The 20,222-nt window shown below is 37.1% G+C and overlaps 1 protein-coding gene across 1 annotated transcript in view; it reads left to right on the plus strand.

The window, feature by feature from the left end:
• Positions 1 to 20,222, plus strand: part of ADAM28 (ADAM metallopeptidase domain 28) — a 58,196-nt gene that overhangs the window by 6,579 nt on the left and 31,395 nt on the right. The window contains exons 2-10 of the mRNA XM_030879048.2: positions 704 to 807; positions 4,353 to 4,429; positions 5,915 to 5,993; positions 7,821 to 7,897; positions 9,523 to 9,715; positions 11,469 to 11,540; positions 12,438 to 12,509; positions 17,151 to 17,320; positions 19,887 to 19,971. Coding sequence (XP_030734908.1) covers positions 704 to 807; positions 4,353 to 4,429; positions 5,915 to 5,993; positions 7,821 to 7,897; positions 9,523 to 9,715; positions 11,469 to 11,540; positions 12,438 to 12,509; positions 17,151 to 17,320; positions 19,887 to 19,971 — 929 coding nt within the window. The remainder of the gene's footprint in view (positions 1 to 703; positions 808 to 4,352; positions 4,430 to 5,914; positions 5,994 to 7,820; positions 7,898 to 9,522; positions 9,716 to 11,468; positions 11,541 to 12,437; positions 12,510 to 17,150; positions 17,321 to 19,886; positions 19,972 to 20,222) is intronic.

Consider the following 20,222-nt stretch of genomic DNA (forward strand, 5'->3'; position numbering starts at 1 on the left):
ATATTTTTCATGTTTTGTATTCAAAAATGAAGGTATGTCTGTACTGCAAAAGTCAGCCCATTCTATGGAGCTGATATTGGAGCCTTTTCTTACTGATTTCGTTTCTGTCATTACTGTAAAATATTGCTGTTGGAAAACCCAAGAAAAATATATTAGAATCTGAAATGGCATCCATTAGTTATTTCATTTTTATGACACTGTGTAGTTTCAGAGTGCTTCAGTTTGATTATTCTGATACTGATTAGGTTCTTAGAGGATTACTTTGGCTTCTGTTCTCCTGTCCTGGCTTTTGCCTGAACTGTTTGCTACCTTCCCCTAGGGGACACAAAGTGGTAAAGAGAAGCGGGAAAATTCTTAGTGAAGAAATATCTTCACTAAGTGTTTTTGAATTATTTTTATCTTTGAATTATCTTTTATCTTAGTGAAGATATTAAATATCTTCACTAAGCTGAGAAACACCGGTAAACTTTCAGTGGGAAAATATCTGAAGATATAGATTAAAGATCTGAGAGGAAGAGTGGGCTTCTGATTTTGTTGATCTTTTCTGGTGTCTGCACTCTTACAACTCTCTCACATAACTCAGTTAAAGCCCCTGCGTGTGGCATCATTCATCAGAAACGCAATCAACATGACCACTACCGAACAGCATATGTTAGTTCTGCTTAGCTGAATCTTCTCTAACTTTTTTTTTTTTTTGGCTCAGTAAATTCTATAAAAGAACTCCCTGGAGTGAAAAACTATGAAGTGGTTTATCCCAGAAGACTTCATCCACTGCATAAAAGAGAGGTCAAGGATCCAGGTCAACAGGTACAGCTTTTGATTTAATAAAGAATTTTGAATACACGCACACACACACACACACACACACACACACACACACACACGCATATATATAACTATATTTAATATGTAGATATATATACATACACACATTTGTGTTTTTTTACCTGTCTTACCTTTATTAATCTTCACGATAACCCAACATTCTATTATTAGCTTTATTTTGATTTTAAAGTTCTGGCAGTTGAGATAAACTAACTGTCCAAGGTCACACAGAGGGTGAACTTTACTTATGGTAATTTATAACTTATTCTGTTACTTCTAAAGAATTTGATGCAACTTCTTTTATCTATCTCTTTATATATCTCTATCATCTATACATACACACATACAAACAAAACCGTGAACACTAAAATTGAAGTAAAAAATAAAATATTGTGGGTGAATAAATGCATATATGTGTAGTAAATTAGGATTAATTCCTGTAATTGAACATAAAATTTACCTCTGTTTTTCCAAGAGTCGGCTATTAAAGTTTGTAGAATTCTTACCACTTGACAAAACACACATTCTCAGTCAGAAGAGGAAAGCTAAAACATGATGATTCATTCCACAGCAATTTTCTAATTACCTACACCTGGAAGTCTTCTGCTGGGAGCCAGGAAAATACAAATAAATGAGACATAAATGACAGCTTCTACATCTACCTATTGTAAGATGAAACTCACTGGAAGCTCATATTCCCCAACTGGACAAAGTTCCTCACAAATTATTTTTTCTAAAGCAAACACATGTATAGCAACAGAACCCAGAGTAGACTCTGTTTCCCAAAATAATTGTCTCTCAACAAAATGTTTCTGCTAAATTTATATAGGACCCATATGCATTGGATTCCCTGTCAATATGGCTTTCTTCAAATGCTTTCTGGCAGTCTCTTAAAAATGCCAACTACATTTTCCACTGAATATTTTGAGGTGAAAGCCAAGTTGCTAGAAATTAACTTTGTGGTTTCTGTGTTGAGACTCTTGGTCTTCCTTGTGCAAATAATTGATTAGCAATTACGTGAAACATTTAGAATTTAGAGTGCATGGGACAGAGGGGATCCCTGTATCTACACAGATCTCAGTCTGGATTGATCACTTCTCAAGGCAGTGAAGAGGAGGACTCTTGTACTTACTATTACACCACTGTGCCCTCTGCTGGACCAGAGAATTAAGGCACCAACATTACCTGTCAGGTATGCCAAGAGCATGGCCCATCTTTCTGACTTCCTCACACCTGGCCACATTATTTAAGATTTGAGCTAGAATGAAGTAATCCTCTGAAACATTTTCTGGAGGAGGCACTAACAGCCAAGACAGAATCTTAAAGATTTGATTCATGATTGTATTCTTGACTGTATTTTACATACATGGCATAAGGAGACCTGAATAGGCGTTTGTTGAATAAGTGAGCAAATGAGTAAGTAAACAAATAGACGAATGAGTGTAAGTGGAATACACTTCCTATAAACCTGCATAGATGTATAGTCAACACATTCTCAGTCAAGGTCCCTGATGTTGAAACTTACATTCCAAAGGTGGTCACTGTTCTTGCAGTCTTCAGATCACATTACCCAGTGCACCCTCTTTCGTATAGTCTCTGGTTTTCTCCTTTGCTGTTTTCTTTCATCCGTACCCTCTATGATAGTATTGGCTAAAACTCCCATTACCCAATTATCTTTTCTGAAACAACCTCCAAATAATATTTTATCTGAAAATCTACTAAAATCCATTGCTGACAGAAAACAGATATCTGGAAGGCTCTTCTGTATGGACGGTCATATCTGGTATCCTCCTAATATTTTCATTTTATCTGGCCTTTCTTAAGCCTGAACAAGAAGTGGTGACAACAATTCTCCATGACGTTTGTTTTCAACCCTCAGGCTTTTTTCCAGCTCCTGTTATTCATGAAAGTGAACTCAATTAGAGCAGCTTCCCCTCCTCTAGACCCACAGCGTAGGATATTTATAGTCTGAGATTTTTGACACCAGAGACACACTTCAATAACTGAAAATTTAAAGGAAATTTTAGCTGAAATAACTGACCTTGGAGATGGCAAATCCCTGCACAATACTCTGACCAGATGGCTCTAACTTTTTTTTTTTTTTTTTTTTTTGCCGTGCGCGGGCCTCTCACTGTTGTGGCCTCTCCCGTTGCGGAGCACAGGCTCCGGACACGCAGGCTCAGCGGCCATGGCTCACGGGCCCAGCCGCTCTGCGGCATGTGGGATCTTCCCGGACTGGGGCACGAACCCGTGTCCCCTGCATCGGCAGGCGGACTCTCAACCACTGCACCACCATGGAAGCCCCTTTCTTTTTTATCAACAATTTTATTTTTAAAAATTTTTATTGGAGTATAGTTGCTTTATAATATTGTGTTTATACTGCGCAGCGAAATGAATCAGCTATATGTATACATATATCCCCTCTTATTTGGATTTCCTTCTCATTTGGCTCTAACTCTCTATTGTCCCTGGATGAGGTCAGGTCCTTTTCTCTCTCCTTCAGGAGAGGGAGGAGACAAGAAAGCTTGACCTTAGGTGTAACACAGCAGTGGAAGCGTCACTGAGTCCATAATAACTGGTGCTTTATCACGTTTGCTCTGCCACATTGGATCTCTTTAATAACAACAATGTCCTAGTACTTCCCAGTGAATTGGTAGATATTACATGTCACCATGGCTAATAACCCTGTTTTATAGGACAAAGTCAGAATTCAGTACCTGATAACATCTTCTTTAAAATTCTTATGTATAGACCTCTCTATCTCCTCCTGTATATATAAATCTAAACTTAAAATAGTTCTCCTTTTCCACACAGTTTACTAGAAGTGACATTTTCTTCTCTTTCTGAACACCCGAGACTATGTTTTCTTCCTGATGACTTCTTCCTGCCTTAGGGTACAGATTCATGTTATTTTGCCCATCTTCTGCCCTCCATGTAGCAGTGAGAAGACCTCTAGACCAAATCATCAGTTGAGAGGCTTGCGGGTCTTTGGGTCTGTGTGCATAGTAGTACTTCTTCTCAAATAACTTCCCCACCCTGTGTCACCTGGCTAATTCATATCTCAGCTGACATGTTCCTTCCTCAGGAAAGTCTTTCCCTGCCCTTAAGACGTGAGACATCCTACCCTGCTTCCAGATTCATACCCCTTATCATATAACTCACTTCTATTGTCTGTCTTTCCACAATATTATAAGCTTTCTGACAGTCAGTACCAATTTTTCCTGCTCAGAGGCCAGTTTCCAGAACTTAGCAGTGCCTGGCATATAACCCACACTCACATCCTCTTTGTAGAATGTGAGGCTGCCTGGATGGATAGATGGGTTTGTATAAAGGTCTCAGATAACTTGTCTATTCAGTTGGCAGCTTGACTTGTTAAAAGAGGCAGAAGCAGACATTTGGAATTACAGAGACCACTGTTAAAGAAAAGCAGGCACTGCTCTCTGATGATGAGACAGATGGACATAGCCAAGTGAATCTGTGTGTGTGTATGTTTTTAATCACCAGTAAGTGTTTGTGCATTTTTGCAGGAAAAATTTGAAACTGAATTGAAGTATGAAATGACAGTTAATGGAAAAATCGCAGTGCTTTACTTGAAGAAAAACAAGTAAGAGTCTTTACTTCTGATACTATCCTCACCAACAGCCAGTTAGCATGTGGCAAGTGTGATAACTGAGTCTGGTACTACTTATGACTCCCACAAACCTTGGCTAATCATCTTTTACTCTCAAGTGACCCAAGGGCTTCCACGAGTATTTGTTTGTACTGAAGTAGCAGAGACACTGAGTAAGGTAACAGTTCACTAGTGTTCTGCCAGTTGAAGTCATAAAACACAATGAACGAGGTGCGAGCAGACGTATATTTTATCAACTTCTATGAAACAGCACATAGATTTTTAAGTCTCCCCCACTGCATTTTGTTATTTTAACACTGAAAGATTAGATATTTAAAAAATTTGCAACTATTTTCATCAGAAAAACAAGACATACATAAGTTAAGTAAACTCTAGGGCCAAAAAACAAGTCAGTGGTAAAAACTGACTCAGGGTCCCCTGATTGCAACACCAATGCTGTTTCTACCCAGCCAACCACTAACCCTCCATTTTCTCATACATTACATTTTCCTGTATTCCTTCATTCTCTTCATTCAGTTCATTGAAATTCAACATTCTTTTTCAAATTTCACTACCTCAGCTCTCACCCAGATCTTGATCATCCTATATCTAGACTACATCCAAAGTAGTTTCTTCCTAATTCTATGCTTTCAAGTTTTTTTAATCCCTCAATTGTTCAGTATAGGGCAACGAGATTTTTTTTTCCCCTCAAATAGACTATCACCTTTTGCAAAAAGCCACAACTGTCGAGAGTTTGGAAACAGTGTGGTACAATGGAAATAGTATGGCTTTGAATTCAGACAAATCTGGATAGGATTCTTTGCCACTTGAACTGTTTAATCTCATCTGAAAAATAAGGAGAGTAATATTTATCTGGTAGGATTGTTGAAATGATTAAATGATATGTGTAATAGGTCTATCCCAGCAGCCAGGATAGAGATGGTATAGAATACATATTAGTTACTTCCTTTTCTCCTTGCCCTGCCTCTTTTAAAAATATATTCAGACTCCTATTTGCTGGTGGATAATTGAAAGAACTTTAGGAAGCTCAGTGAGAATGCTGAAAGAGCCCAAACTACCAAGTGCAAGTCAATTTTCAATACACTTTCCACTGCTGCAACTGTTAACGGCTACTGGTAACTGACAAGGACTGGGTGAAAAAGGCAGTCATCCTTAGCTGTGGGGAAGAACATTGCTCTTTTCAGTCATTTTTATCAACTTTGCCCTACTCAGTTCTATTTCTTCCTCAAATCTCTCCTCAAACAGGCAGAGTCTGATGAGGAAACAGACATTGTTCCACACTACTCAGGAATGTCCCTGCCCTTCCCACTCTCTCCAGTTTAAGCATCCCTTTCGCTTGGATTTGCCCTGAGGGGCTAAGAGGTAAAACTTTTCTCCACACCCAGGGAAAGCTCTAGCTTTGATCACTGGACTTTGCAATTAGCATGAGTAAACATGACATTTTCCTCCCACCCTCAGGGGTCTCCTTGCACCAGGCTACACGGAAACATATTATAATTCCACTGGAAAGGAGGTCACCACGAGCCCACAGATCATGGTAAGACAGAGTATCCTAAATTCATTGCTAATTGGCGTGTGACCCACACACTCAGAAGCAGTGTCATTGCCAATTAGTGAAAGTGAAATGGTGTTATGGCAACAATGTTTTTTTCACAGTAGTAATTTCTTTTCTTTAATTTTTATTTTATATTGGAGTATAGTTGATTTACAATATTGTGTCAGTTTCAGGTGTACAGCAAAGTGATTCAGTTATACATGTATATATATCTGTTCTTTTCCAGATTCTTTTCCCATATAGCTTATTATGGAATACTGAGTAGAGTTCCCCATGCTATACAGTAGGTCCTTGTTGATTGATTATCTTATTTTATATATAGTAGTGTATATAAGATGTGGTACCTATATACTATGGAATATTACTCAGTCATAAAAAAGAATGAAAAAATCCCATTTGCAGCAACATGGATGGACCTAGAGATTATCATACTAAGTGAAGTAAGTCAGACAGAGAAAGACAAATACCATATGATACCACTTACATGTGGAATCTAAAAAAAAAATGATACAAATGAACTTATTTACAAAACAGAAACAGTAGTAATTTCTTAATAGATCCTCTAACATTTTTACAGTTTGACAAGAACAAATGTATTCCTTGACCACCATGGTAACCATTTCCAGACTTTAAGGACTCCTTATAGGAGAGTGGGCAGAAAGGGCTACTTATTTTCATTTGAAAAGTAGAGAATTAAATGTATCTGGTGTTCTTATTCAGTGCCAATCACCTCTCAGGATCATGTAGTCTCTCAAACTCAAGACTATTTCCTCAATGGTAGAATTGTAGAATTCTGTGTTTTCCCTAAATAATTTCCACTCTGGACTCTTATTCAGAGAAGAAGACAGGATGAAGTGGTATGAGGCGTGTTTTATCCTTGCCATCTATTCTGAGGAAGTTTTTCAAGCATTTTCTTCCATAGCAATGCACAGAGGTTTATGTGGGCCAATACCTCACCTGTGCCAAAGTAGAAAGGTGAATTTGACTGAAGTACATCCATGTGAAAAAGTGCTAAGACTGAGCATTTGGCTTCGAGTGGATACAGGGATGTTAAACTAATCTAGTTAGTCTGGTGGCGCTCTTTGGAAAAATCAAGAAATAACAGCACAAACTGAATAATCCATTCATTGGAAAGAGCTCATCAGTGTTAGGAAAATTTACTGAGCAATTAGCCAAGGAAAAGAATGAATGTCTGGTGTTTTGGGGGCTCAGGTTTTAAACTTATACCTGGGAGTTGTTTTTTTCCCAAACTGTATTCATCCCTGTTATCCTTCTTTGGCAACAACAAAATTTACAACAGTGTTTAGTTAATGCCCCCTAAGCATTTGGGATCATTAGCTAAATAGTAAAGATTTTAACCACAAAAGGCTGCTTAAAGAAAATTTTTTTAGGGAGACTTCCCCGGTGGTCCAGTGGTAAAGAATCCACCTTCCAATGCAGAGGATGAGGGTTTGATCCCTGGTTGGGGGACTAAGATCCCACATGCCGTGTGGCAACTAAGCCTGCATACCACAACTACTGAGCTCGCATGCCTCAACTAGAGAGCCCACACACCACAACTAGAGAGAAGCCAGCACGCCGCAACGAAAGATCCTTCATGCCTCAACGATGATCCTGCGTGCTGCAACTAAGACCCGATGCAGCCAAAAAAAAAGAAAAGAAATTAAAAAAAAATTTTTTTGTTGTTCAGCATAAAATGATTTGAAAATATTATAGATCTTGTTTCAAGATTTCAAATTCAAATTTAGTAGCGGGTCTAAAGTACATGCACACTTTTCCTTTGTCAACCCCCTTTTCCCTTTTCTCTAGGATGACTGTTATTACCAAGGACACATCATTAATGAAAAAGTTTCTGATGCAAGTATCAGCACATGTAGGGGTCTAAGGTAAGGCTTCATAATGGTTTGTATGTACCTGTGATGATGGGGGTGTGTGTGTGTTAATTACCTAAAGAATCTCAAATATAATAAATTATACTATAGTTGAGTATGAATTCTAAGGACTCAAAAATTCTGAAATTTAAAGGAAACATGGCTTTTCTTGGTAGTAGTTTGTAAATTACACCTCTGAATTGCTTGCAGAGTTGTTTTTTTTTGTTAGCTTGTTTTCAAAATATAGGTTTTTGTGTCCCAGTTTTACAGTCGGAATCTTTAGGGAATGGGAACACCTCTCTTCACTCTAAACTCTCTCTAGTGTGTCCAATCCATGCCTATGACATCCATTTCTTTTGGGATGTTAATGACTTGTCATGTATTTGTCTACAGTAAGATATCTCTTCTGATGCCCAGACTTCATTATCTCACTTCCTCTTCCATATCTCCGTATCTCTCCATATCTGGATATCTTAAGGAAATCTCAATCTTAATATACTCCAAATCAAACTAATGATATTCTCCCTCATGTGGCGTTTTTCCAGTGCTTCCTATCTCAATAAAAGATATAGTCAACCAACCACCTAATACAGAAACCTAGATTCCTTGATGACTTCTTGCCTTTCAAATACGCATTTTCTATCCATTTAACAAGCCCTATTGATTATATGTTCTAAATATTCCCTGAGATTATTCACTACATTCTCTCTCTACTGCCACATCCTAGTCCAAACTGCCATGATCCTTTAGGCAGACTATTGCAATAAGTCACCTAACTTATTTCCCCAATCCACTCTTCTACTTCCACGTATGCTTAGTCCAGTCTCCCTGCTATATATTCTCAGACTTTTTCTTCCTAGCAGTTATCTGCCATAATTGCATGTAGTATGTATACATCATATAATTGTATATATTTGTGGATCAAATGTGATTATTCGATCCACATCCATCTTCCTTATTTGAATATAAGCTCCATGAGATGAGAGACCACGACTCTTTTCCTTTTACCTTCTGCCCTTGCTCCAGTGTCTAATGAATAATGGGTGCTCGCTCCCTAATTCATGGTTAAATGAATCTTAGCTCAGGGCTTTAGCAGAGAGAATCGAGAAGAAATTGATAATATTCATTGATTATGTGCCTTATGTATTATCTCCTTCAATCTTTACGACTATACTGTTAGGTAGGTATTATTATTCCCATTTCAGAGGTGGAGAACTAAGGCTATGTGAGTTTAAGTCTTTTTCCCATGGTATCATGGATAATAAGTGATAGACTCAGAATTTTAACTCTATCTATAAGACTTCAAAGTCTCTTTTATTGTCGGTGTATCTTTAGAGCAGACCAGGCATGAGAATCGGAAGGACACTTGACTGAGAGTCAGGAATTTTCCATTCTAGCACCGGTTCTGACACAGGTTAGCTATATGACTGCAGTAGTTACTTCTCCCCAACTAGTCCAGTTTCCTCATAGAGAAAATAAGTTTAGGTAATCTCTAAGCGTCTCTTCAGCTATAATGTTATACCATATTTTACTGCCATGAGCTTGGAATGCTTTGGCATTGGTCATTTTTTGAAGTCGACAAGTCTTTAGTGCTCAGAACTGGAATATTTTTAGGAAGCTTAGATTCTTGTGTTTTTCAGGGGTTACTTCAGTCAGGGAGATCAAAAGTACTTCATTGAACCTTTAAGCCCCACAAATCAGGATGAACAGGAACATGCACTCTTCAAGCACGATCCTGATGAACAGAAGACTAACAGCAACTGTGGGATGGATGACATGTTATGGGTACCTGAAATTCATCAGAATGAAGCCCCATCGGCCACCAGTCTTCTTGTATGCCTACTTTTATTTTTTATTTGCGGTGCTCTCATGTATCTCATCCTGGCTGCTCTGGTTTCCAGTCTTAGTAGCTCCAACTGACTGAAACTTTACAGTCATTGTTGAAACTAGTAGGTTAAAGAGACATTAAAACCTTACTGTACATTGACGATTTATTTAATGAGTGTGTAAGGATCAACTATTATTAACAACATGTTGTGTGCAAGGGTTAAAAAGACGCATCGATATAATGCTGGCCTCCTAGAAGCAGACAGCTTTCGCGATGCTACAACATACAACAAAGGTGTAAAGTATTATTACTGCTTTGAGATAAAATACCCTGCCTTCTCCATGAATGAATTTATTCAATAAATCTTTCTTAAAGTACCGCCATAGGTGCTGGGGATATAGCAGTGGGCAAAATAAATATCAGATCTTCCCACAGGAACTTAGAATATTCTTTCATACCTGGAATTCAGCTTCTGGTCACAGAAGGAAAATGAATATTGCTTGTGTTTGAAACTATAAAATAATTCACAAAAACTTTGTCATTATTACCTTCATTTTCTTTAGGATACGCTTCACATCCAATCATCTCTTCTACTGATACATGTTCTCAGAATGCATAAGCACTGGACAGAATAGGTTTGAATAAAATAGAATCTCTGTTGGATTCAATTTGCTATGGGTTTAAATTCTACCAGCAGTATGATATCTAAGAGTCCAGGAGAATCACTCTGAGCTATATGTTCCTATGAACGTTGATCTCCTCGTTTAGCTTGGTACAGGCCTCTAGTCTTTCTGTCTCAATTCCTTGGTAACTGTGTGCAAATAACCTCGCTCTCATGACATCTTATTGTTTGGTTTTGCGACTTCTTCTCAGTTCCTCTCACTGTTATCCCGCCTCTGATGGACCACTAAATATTAGAGGCCTCATGTAACTCAATACTGGGTCCCATTCTTTACTTTATCTACACATTCTTCCTAGGTAATCTCATCCAGTGCTATGTCTTATTTAAATAGGAACTGTTCACTAATTACCATCAAATGTATATCTCCAGCCTTTGCCTTTAGAGGCCAGACGGTTACAAGTAGCTACCTACTTCATGCATCTAACCCTTGTCTGAATTTCTCATCTGGCCTCTTACCAATTTCTACTGATAAAAGAGTTCAAGAACCCAGATCAGTAAAAAATCTACTGTGAAACATGTTTTTTTGTTTTTGTTTCATTTTGTGGAGAGACAGAAACTGAAAATAGGGAGGCTTGGAATGTGGGAAGGCGATCAAGCACTGTCTGAGAAGAAAAGGACAGACTGGGTGCCGCGGTGGCTCTGGACTTTGCACCATTGGTAAAGGAGGGTGTATTCACTGGGATAGGAATAAAAGGCAACCAAAACAAAACAAAACCCTAGGAGGATGCTGAAGTTAACGTGCCTCTATTTCACAGCAGGCTAGTGGAGAAAGTCCACCGTTCAAAAAATATGAAGACTTTGGTTTTATTTTTAGCACTCAGTTGTGTAATCCTTTACACTCTTTGGTAAAAATGAAGGGGCCAGACTAGAATATCACCAATGTCTCTTCTACCTCTGACATTCTGAGCCTTGTCTATAGATGATTCTGGATGGTTAGTTAGAGTCAAAATGGTACTATTGTCTTCCTTCATTCCCAGACCAACCAACTCTTACAAAATTACTCATTTAAAATTTAAGAATGACTCTTGCAGAGAAAGATGTTGTCTTAGTAATCTTCTTTTTTATGTTTATTATAGAAATCCAAAGACCAGAAGGCTTGGGAACAAAATAAATACATAGAATATTTTTTGGTCCTGGATAATGGTGAGGTAATTATATCAGATAAATGTGTCTTTTAAAATGCTATACTACATAAATTTATTATGCAAGATATTAAATAATGGATAAGTTTTTAAAAATAATGAGTATGAGCTATTCTTTTTTACAAATTGTTTTGAACCTAGGAAATATAACATATAATTAGACTGATATGATCTTACCTTTTAAGGAATGTACACCTAATATGATATGCATAAACTGGTTTTTTTGCACTATAATGTGCCTTTCTCATTGTCTTAGGAGCCCCAAACTTATTTTCCAATTAAATTCCTTTGTCACTTTGTCTTCTGTTAAGTAGTTAAATCATTGGTAAATTAAAATTTATGCTCATCAGGGAGTGGTAAATAAAAAAAAAAAAAACTAATGGATAGAATTTTCTGAAAAAGATGATTTTTTGGTAATATTCATTGTTAATCTTCTTTTATAAGAATGCATTTTATATATTGATTGTTCTAAACCTGAAGTCCACATGTGTGCTCTCAAAAGGAAAATTTTTGTGTTATGATAATGTAAGTTAGTTCAGACCCTAAAATTTTGACCTCTCTTATTATACTAAATTCACTTACTGCTCATATTTTTTGAAATAAGTAGACTATTCCTTGCACTAGTGCTCCTCAGCTTAGGAAACTATGGTATTTAACTGAAAATATGTCTGCAATAGCTCCTTAGAGCTTTACACTGAGCTAGTACTTCAGGGGACAAAACATCATCTCTTCTTCCAGACTGCTTTAATTTAGGTAGAGAAATAAGGAAGTGCTTTGTTTTTAATGTTTAAGTGTTAACTTTTATAACTGATCATAAGTAATAATAAGTAAAATAAAGTGAAATTGCTTTTTCTTACCTTCCAATTATATTCATTTCTATCAATGTCTATATTTTGTCTGTAGTTTAAAAAGTACAATCAAGACCAAGAGGAAATAAGAAAGAGGGTGTTTGAGATGGTCAATTACATCAACATGGTATGATATATTTTATTAAGTGTAATTTTAACAATTTGCTAGGTGATGCCATTGGGTGTTTCTATGAATGTTCATGAAGCAGGGAAGAAAAGCCAATAGTCCTGAGACTAATACTGCTTACTGGCTCTTGAAGGGTGACCACAACTTTGGCAACTTAATTGAATATTAATATTACATGATAGAGAAGTATCTCACATACTCACCACACTATTCTCAGGTCCATGAAGGTATAGGAGGTGGTTTTGTTTCATGGTTTTTATTTTTCTAAAACCCAGTAAGAAAATGCTGACACACAAATCCCAATAGAAAACCAATCTAAGGAAGAAAATGGAAAACCAACCAACCAACCAACCAAAAAACAAAATAAGCCAAGCTCTGGTACATAGCAGCTTTCAATACCTAATCTCATTTAATCCTTGAACAACGCTAACATATTATTAAACGTAATTTATAGCTAAGAAATTAGTTTCTAAGATGCAAAATAACTTGCCTAAAATCACAAAGTTAGGAAATGGTAAAGAGAAGATTTCAACTTAGATTGGTTAGATTTCCACGCCTATTTCCATTGTAAAACTGTTGATTTGGTTCTTTAAACGTGATTTTATTATCTAATTTCTAAAAACTTTTAAAAAATGATTTTTATATCATTTCTATTTAAATCTTGTTAGTTTCCTATTAGTTGAACATATGGTTACCTACTTAGTTGAAATGGCTGAGTCACCTGTGGTCCTGCAAATCCTCTGAGGATAGAAATAAAACGAAGGTGGATACAATGACCAAGGTCATATCTCATATTCTCACCACAAAGAGTATGCTGACTCCTCTTAAAGAGCCCCAAGAACTGGCCATATTTATTGAGCACCTACTTTGTGTCGGTACTTTTCTAGATTGCGGAAATAAAATGAGGGACAAAACTGACAAATATCCTTTTTTTCAAGGAGTTATCCTTCCCTTCAGGAACTTAGCATCCTTGTTCAAGGAGGCAAACAAACAAGTCAAATAAAGAGTATGTAAGATGGTGATAAGTGCTATACAGAAAAATAAAGCAGAGTTTTTAAAAAGAGAGAGAAAGGGAGAGAGAGAGAGAGAGAGAGAGGAGAAAGATTGAGATATCTTGGGTGCTGTGTTAGACAGGGAAGTCATTTCTAATAGGGTAACATTTGAGTAGAGACTTGAAGTAAGGGAGAGAAGTCTGACCCTAGGCAGAGCAAAGGACCTGAGGGCAGAACCTAGATTGCCTTGTTTGAGGAATAAGGGGAAGGCCATTGTGGCTGGTCGTAATAAGCCAGAGCTAGGGTGGGAGATGACATCTAAAGGTAGCAGTGGCCAGAATCTGAAGGCCCTGTGGGTCTGCGTAAGGACTTTGCTATTCTTTTTTTTATTGAAGTATAGTTGATTTACAATGTTATGTTAATTTCTGCTGTACAGCAAAGTGATTCAGTTATATATACACACACACATATATATATATATATACACATTCTTTTTCATATTCTTTTCCATTATGGTTTATCACAGGATACTGAGTGTAATTCCCTGTGCTATAAGTAGGACCTTGTTGTTTATCCATCCTATATATAATAGTTTTCATCTGCTAATCTCAAACTCCAAACCCTTCCCTCTCCCACCCCCCTCTCCCTTGGCAACCACAAGTCTGTTCTCTATGTGTGTGAGTCGGTTTCTGTTTCGTGGATAGGTTCATTTATGTCATATTTTAGATTCCACATATAAGTGATATCATATGGTATTTAGCACTTTGTTATTCTTAATGAATGAGGAAGGCATTGGAAAGCCTGAGCTGAGGTGTGACATGTTCAGATCTGTGTTCTTAAAAGATTACGTTGGCCATTCTGTTGAAAATAAACTGAAGGAAAGCAAGGGCAGAAACAAGACCAGGTAGGGGAATCGTGTCATAATTCAGGGCAAGAGAAGATGGTGGCTTGAGAAAAGGCAGTGATGGGAGACCTACTGAGAAGATCTGATGTCTGGACAGAGTCAACTGGGTTTACGAGGTGGGTGGAAGATGAGAAGCATAAGAAAAAGAGTGGAGTCAGGTGACACCAAGGGTTTTGACCTAAGCAACTTCAAGAATGGGGAACAATGGTGGGGGATGATGGAAATCTATCAGAGGAAAGATTAGGATTTCCATTTTGGACACAGCAACTTTGAGATATCTCTTTGTATAAAAATTTCTAGGTGGAAATGCTGGAGATACAAGATTGAAGTTCAGGGCAAGAGATGGCAGGTCCAGGTCCATAGATATAAATCTATGACTTTAGCACATATAGATGGCATAAGACACAGGTTAGCAAACTGTAGCCTGTGGACCAACTCTGGCCTATTGCCTTTTTATAAAATAAAGTTTTATTCAAACACAGTCATGCCCATTTGTTTACATTGTTTATGGTTGCTTTCCTGCTACAATAACAAAGGTGGTGAGTAATTGCAACCAAGACCACATGGCCTCAAAGCCTAAAATATTTTCTACCTGGACCTTTGCAGAAAATGTTTGTAAAATCACCAAGGGAATAGGTGTAGATAAGTAGGAAGAGGACACAAAGATATATACTCGAAGTACTTCTCTAAGGAGGAGTAAGAGGGGAAGAGGTGAGAGAGTGGAGGTGAGACCAAGGAGTAGACAGTGAGATAGGAGGAAATCCAGGAGAGGTGGTTATTCTAGAAGCTACTTGAAACAAAAATCTATCAAAGGAAGACATGATCAATGATGTGAAATGTTCTGAGGACCAGGAACTGGCCACTGGATTTAACAAAGTAGAAGTTATTGGTCTCCTGGATGAAGCACGTTCCTGTGGAGTGTAAAAGCATGATTCCAGGGAGTCCAGGAGACAATGAAAGAAGTGGAATTAGAGACAGCAAATACAGAAATTTTGTTATAAATGGAAGCAGAGAAATGGGGCATAAGTCATTGGAGGAAGAATCATAAAGAGAAATTCCGGTCCCGCCACGATGAGGCATCCTTTATATGCTAATGAGAACCACGGCACAAAAGGCTAAACACTGACAGTGAAAAAAAGATGGAATAATTTTTGGAGGAATCTCTTTGATCTGGGGAGAGATGGCAGGTCCAGCGCATGCATGGAGAAGTTGGCCTTGGGCTCACAGTTCATTCATATAGTGAGGAAGGGGAAGCACAGGTTGTTTGAACAGGTGTAGACCAGTGGGTGGACGGGGTGGGAGCTTGTGGAGATTCTCTTCTGGTTGCATCTATGCTCTTCGATGAATGTGGCAGCAGGGACGTCTGCTCAAAGTGAGGTTTTAAAAGAAAGTGGCAGAATTTTTGAGAAAGAAGAGCAAGCATGAAAAAATGTATAGAAGGTTGTGAGAGTGAACGGGTTTCGGAAATGCAGCAGGTTTGCTGGAGGGTGGTTCAGACCACTGGAGGTTAGTGGTCATGGCTTCTAAGCGAAAGCAGCCAACATCATTTGTTTTCCCCTGTCTGTGTTCGGGGCTTGATGGGGGAGAGACAGAAGGGAGAGTTTGTTTTAACCGGGATTGGAGTTTTGTCAGGTGAGTAAGATAAAGAAGAGAGGAATAAGGAAGTTGGAAAAAAATCAAAGGCAAGATTTTAATCTGATTAGATTTTTACTTTGCTTTTGATGATAATTGCATTCCTCAACACTTTTCTTGTTTTCTTGTTTTTTTTGAAAAAATATCTCCTCAGGTTTCTCAGCAGAAAGTTGCCCCAGGAGAAGGCCTGTAACTGTGTAGTTTTTTTCCCCAGCTTTATTGAGATATAATTGGCGTATTACATTGGGCAAATTTAAGGTGTTGTGTTGATCTGATATACTTATATATTGCAAAATGATTAGGTTCGCTCACCTAATAGGTTGGCTAACACCTCCATCACGTCACATGATTCCACCATTTCTTTTTTGCGATGAGAACATTAAAGATCTTCTCTCTTAGCAATTTTGAAGCATAGAATACAGTATTATTAACTTTAGTCACCATGTTGTACATTAGATCCCCAGAACACCAGAAGCTTGTACTCTTTGACCAACACTGTGCAGTTTTATAAACTATAGTAGTAATTTAAGTTTTCATCTTTAGAGTAAGTGTATTGTCTCATAAGCTTAACTAGTTATTTCTAAAGGTTATTCTGTATGCATTGTAGATTATTTGGTTCAGTCCAGTTTCAAGTATTAGAGGTCCCTTACTTTATTGTACTCACATATGCAGGACTTTTTCATGTAGTCTGTTCCTTTTCTGATGTCCAAATCAGCACCGAGTCAGGCTTGCTAATTCTGAAAAATTATGACTCTGAGGAAGTTACATAGCATTTGAGGAAATATATTTATAGTAAAGTCATAGTCATGAACTACTAGCAGGAAATTATAATATTTTTTGAGGTTGCAAACAGGAAAAGTTTGCTTCAATAGATGCTTTGTCCCAAAAAAGGGAGTTTATAGACCTGAAATATCTAAGGGTGTCTGTCTTGCCTACAAATGGGGATGCTAGTGTCTGCCAAAAGAGATGGTAACTTCCATTTCACAAGTATGTTTGGAAAGAAGGTTTTTACAGTGCTGTTGTAAATAAGTTTCAAAATCTAAAGTACATTGAAAAGTTTAAAAGATAACACCATTATGAGTTGTTACTTTGCCATTTATTCTCTTTCAACAGCTTTATAAAAAGCTCAATACTCATGTTGCCTTAGTTGGGATGGAAATTTGGAATGACAAGGATAAGATAAAGATATCCCCCAATGCAAGCCTCACCTTGGAAAATTTTGCTAAATGGAGGGGGGATGTCCTCCTAAGAAGAAAGCGTCATGATGTTGCTCAGTTAATCACGTATGTAGAGATTTTCCCCTTTGTATGTTCTGTGGTATTTGCCATAGACATTTTTCAAAGCCTTGGCAAAGCAAATGGTATCTCAGGTTACAGGTTTACACATAGAGCGTTAAAAGTTTAAAAAGTATTCATTTGGATCTTAGGTTGCATGTGCTCTTACTTTTGTTCCAACGATTTCTTTTTCTTTTTTTTTAAGAGAGAGGCTAGTAAGTGAGCAATGATTCATAACAAGCTTGTTTGTTTTGATTGTGTATAACAGAAAGGAAAGGCGGGTTTAGATAATGGCAAGAGGGATTTAGAGTCAATGTTTTAAAAGAATGGATTAGCTGTACGCACCAATCAGGATAAACTTCTAGGACTGAAGGAAAATTGAACATGATATTCTAATCCCATGCTTCTACCATCCTGACAAAATGACTAATTAGTGACTAATTTAAAAAATAGGGGAAATAAATCCAACAGCTATAAATGACACAAGACTGCTAAGCATATGCCTCAAGACAGTTCTGCCGGATGGTTTGCAGCTGGAATCAGATTGCAACAAAGAGTGACTTAAAATTACTTGAGTTTCACTACCTAAGAAAACAGTGGGTGTCATGGGAAATAAGTGGACTAGGTCCTGTCAGAATTAATTAATATTCTGTGCTGGTTATCTATGACTGCATCAGCACGCAACTTCCAGACTTAAAATAAGTCTTCTTCATTTATATGTCTAGTGCCTTGCCTGGGGTGCCGGTTGGTCATCTCTTTGCATATACAGCTTTTCATGTGGCTAACTTGGACTTCCTCCAATATGGCAGTCTCAGGTTTCTGGATATCTTAACAAGGTGACTAGCTTTCCCCAGAAGAAGCATTCTAAGAGGCCCAGGAGAAAACTTCAAGGCTTGTTATGACTCAGTCTTAGAAATCACACATCACTTCTGGTGTATTCTGTTGGTCAAGAACAAGTCATAGACCTATCCAGTTTTAGGGAAGGTGCTACACAGGATATGAATACCACAAGGCTGGCTCATTGGGTTATCTCTGAAGGCTAGCTGCCACAGTTCCTTAATTTGGAAAGATGAGTTCCAGACTCAGGGGCCCACCACAAGACATAGCTCATTTTGGGGAGTGGTTTGGTGATTTTCCAGGGTCTCGAAGGTAGTGAGTAGTAAGGGAATTCAACTCTTACCAGACTGGTCCCAGGACAAAGCTAAAATGGTAGTTGAATCCAGTATTGTGAAGTAATAGGGTAGAGAAATATAAATTATAGACAAGATGACAGATGTATAGATAAAAAACAGTAATCTAATATCAAGAGTAGATTTCCTGAATAGACCAGAATAAACAAGATAAAAGAACTAAAAAGATAAGGATGGGAGGAAATAATTGCCCTTTCATGTGTGAACTGAAAGCCTTACCATTTACCTGACAAATTAACAAAATATACCTATACCTGGGCATAACCGGGTATGAATCTTAGAGTCCAAATATACTCTATCCACTGAAAAGAGAAACCAAAATAGGTAATCCCATGATGGAGGAAGATTTTATTTTTTATAAATGAGCTAGTAGTAAGAATTAAATCCACAAAAATGTAGACTTAAGTATAAATAATTTCACAATATAATTTTAAAAGAGAATATAAATGCCATAAATCTTTAAAATATCATGTATGATACAAAATATCATTACAGAATAACAGATATTGAAATCTCCATAGGGAATGGAAAGTGGCAGGAAGTTCTCTAATTTCCTCATTTTTCATGGCAAAATGTGTACTTGCCATTCTTTATGTTGATAGTGGAAAAATATAGGTTCAACTTTTTATGTAAATGCACCTACTATGGGAATTTTTAAAATGATGCCTACTTGCAAATTTCTAGATGCAAACCAGGGTCAGATTCTTAACAGACAATAATAACAGAATAATAATAACAAAAAAAGCACATGGAATTATTAAAAATTGAAAGAAAAAATGAAACAAAACCAAAATAGAAATTAAAATTACTAAAGACCAAATATATCATCTACGTAAATAAATGCAAGTGGTTCAAATGTCACTCCAATAGGACAAATATTGCAAATGCATAAATGCTTCAATAACACAAATACTTATAGAATGAGCCCAAACTTAAATCAAGCTACAGCTAAAACAGTGCTAAAATAAAAGTAAACATATATAAAAATACATGAGGAGAAAATAAATTAAGGTGAAACATGTTTCACCTTAATTTATATATTTATATAAATTTATACATACATATGTATATTATAAAGCAAAACATTTGTTAGAAAAAAAATCCCCCTTTATTTCCTGACAAGAAATGAATTCCACAATGAAAAATATAAGAATCATGAATAAGAGATATAAAATATTAAAGTGATTACTCCCAGATGCTTGGATTTAGGTGGTATGAAAACCATTGTATTTAAAAAAATGCCTTCTGCAAACTCGCTGAAGGAAATATTTGAGTGATGATTCGCAATGTGAGTTTCTCTGTTAATTAGTAAGGGTTCTGGATGAATTGTCTATAGAAAATATACTTAGAGTCATAAGCTTTATCAATTTCTCTCTTTTTCACAGGGCAAGTGAATTTTCTGGAACAACTGTGGGCCTTGCTTTCATGTCTACAATGTGCTCTCCGTATCATTCTGTTGGCATTGTTCAGGTTTGTTTAAACTGTTGGTTCTACAGCTCAAGCCTGTCAAATGCTGTTCTGCTGCATCTGTTGAGAAGGTCATGTAGTTTTTCTCCTTTGGTCCTTTGGCATGGTAAAAAACAGTGACTGAATTTCAAATGTTGAATCAATCTTGCATATCCAGTATAAACCCAACATAACATGGTCATAATGTATTATTTGTATATATTGCTGGAGTCAACATGGTAACATATGTTGAGGATTTTTGCATCCATATTCAT

This window comes from Globicephala melas, chromosome 6 (assembly GCF_963455315.2).
Source record: "Globicephala melas chromosome 6, mGloMel1.2, whole genome shotgun sequence".
Classification (NCBI taxonomy): Eukaryota; Metazoa; Chordata; class Mammalia; order Artiodactyla; family Delphinidae; genus Globicephala; species Globicephala melas.